The following is a 1,326-nucleotide window of genomic DNA, read 5'->3' as shown; positions in this document are numbered from 1 at the left end:
TGCGGCGGACGGGCTCCCCGTCACCATCCGGCCGGGGGGGGGGGGGGGGAGAGGGGCGGCGGTACAGCGGCAGGACATACCGTCCAATGCTCTTGAGCAGGCGGAGAGCCGCATCGCAGTAGGTGGACTTGCCGGACCCGGGCGAGCCGATGACGATCTACCGGCAGGGGGGGGGGGGCGGCGGTGGGCGGCGGCGAGAGCAGGCGTTAGGTGAGGCATGCCGAGGGAAATGTTGGCGTGCGCGGACCGGCCACCGGAGAAAACGAACCTGGGCAAATTGCACAGTCCGAAGCCGCTCGCCGTTGGCGTTAACCATCCGGCTACGGTCAGGCAGCGTGGAGAAGTCCATCCTCAGGGGGGGGGGAGGCGCGCAGGCAAGGGGGCAAAGGGGTGTCTCGGTGGGGATGTGTCGGGGTGCAAGAGGGGGCGGGAGGAGGGGGGAGAGGGAGTGGGATGTCCTCCGGGCACCGGGCTCGGGCGCCAGCCCGGCTTCCATGCCGGGGCCTTTTGGACCGAGAACAGTCCAGATCAAGGGTAGATCGTGGTCAACCGGGTGGGGCCTCGGTGGGCGGGCGGGCGGATTCAAAAGCGTGGGAAGTCGGCACCTGAGAGGGTATCACGCGCACTCGGTCTGGACATCTAGATGTATCCCGGGGCTCAGAACGCGCATGCCAGACGGGCCGTGCATTCCCCCCCCCCCCCTTCTCCTGCGTGCTGCGGCCTGGCCGAGGGCCGGGCGCCAGGGCGACGGCCTTCCGCACGGGGCCGCATTCATCCGCGCCCCGGCAAGGGCGGAGCAGGGCCTCAGCCGGCCGGCGGTATGTCTGCCCCTTGCTCGCTCATCACCCCAGCGGGGGGAGCTGGGGGGGGGGGGGAGTGGTCAAGGAGACGCAGCCACGGGGGAGGCAGTTTGCCCGAACCAGCCCCGGCATCGGTCCGCGGCGCCGGTCGGCCAAGGGGGGGGGGGACACCCCGAGACCCGGGGTGGGGAGCGGGCGAGCCTCCACGGCCTCGGCCAGCGGATCTCCCGCCAAGGAGGGCCATACCCCGGGCATGACGTGATGGCTCCCCCTTCCCCCCCCGTCTCCCAGCCCCTGGAAGGGCGTTGAATGTACGCCACAATCGGCGGGCCATGTTTGCGGCTGGTTGACCTCCAGCCGTGTCCCCCCGAGCTCCTGGGGATCCGGTCTCTGTTGTGGTCGGCTCGGGGCTCTGGCCGGGGCGATCTTTGTGTGTTCCTTTTTTGCGTTTCTTCATTTTTTGGCCAGCACGCCCCGGGTCCCGGCACAGCGCCTGTGCGTGGCAGTCAGCGCCCCTCCCTCGGCC

At 70.4% G+C, this 1,326-nt stretch overlaps 1 protein-coding gene across 1 annotated transcript in view; it reads right to left on the bottom strand.

Annotated features, from left to right (window-relative positions):
• The window catches only part of H696_05507 (hypothetical protein), a 2,626-nt gene extending 2,189 nt beyond the window's left edge, over positions 1-437 (bottom strand). The window contains exons 1-2 of the mRNA XM_009499331.1: positions 269-437; positions 81-157 (exon numbers count right to left, since the gene is read on the bottom strand). Of these exons, the coding sequence (XP_009497606.1) occupies positions 81-157; positions 269-349 (158 nt within the window). The 5' untranslated portion in view covers positions 350-437. The remainder of the gene's footprint in view (positions 1-80; positions 158-268) is intronic.
• Positions 438-1,326: the final 889 nt, after the last annotated feature.

This window comes from Fonticula alba (genome assembly GCF_000388065.1).
Source record: "Fonticula alba strain ATCC 38817 unplaced genomic scaffold supercont2.11, whole genome shotgun sequence".
Classification (NCBI taxonomy): Eukaryota; order Rotosphaerida; family Fonticulaceae; genus Fonticula; species Fonticula alba.
This window is presented reverse-complemented; position numbering and strand designations above follow the sequence as displayed.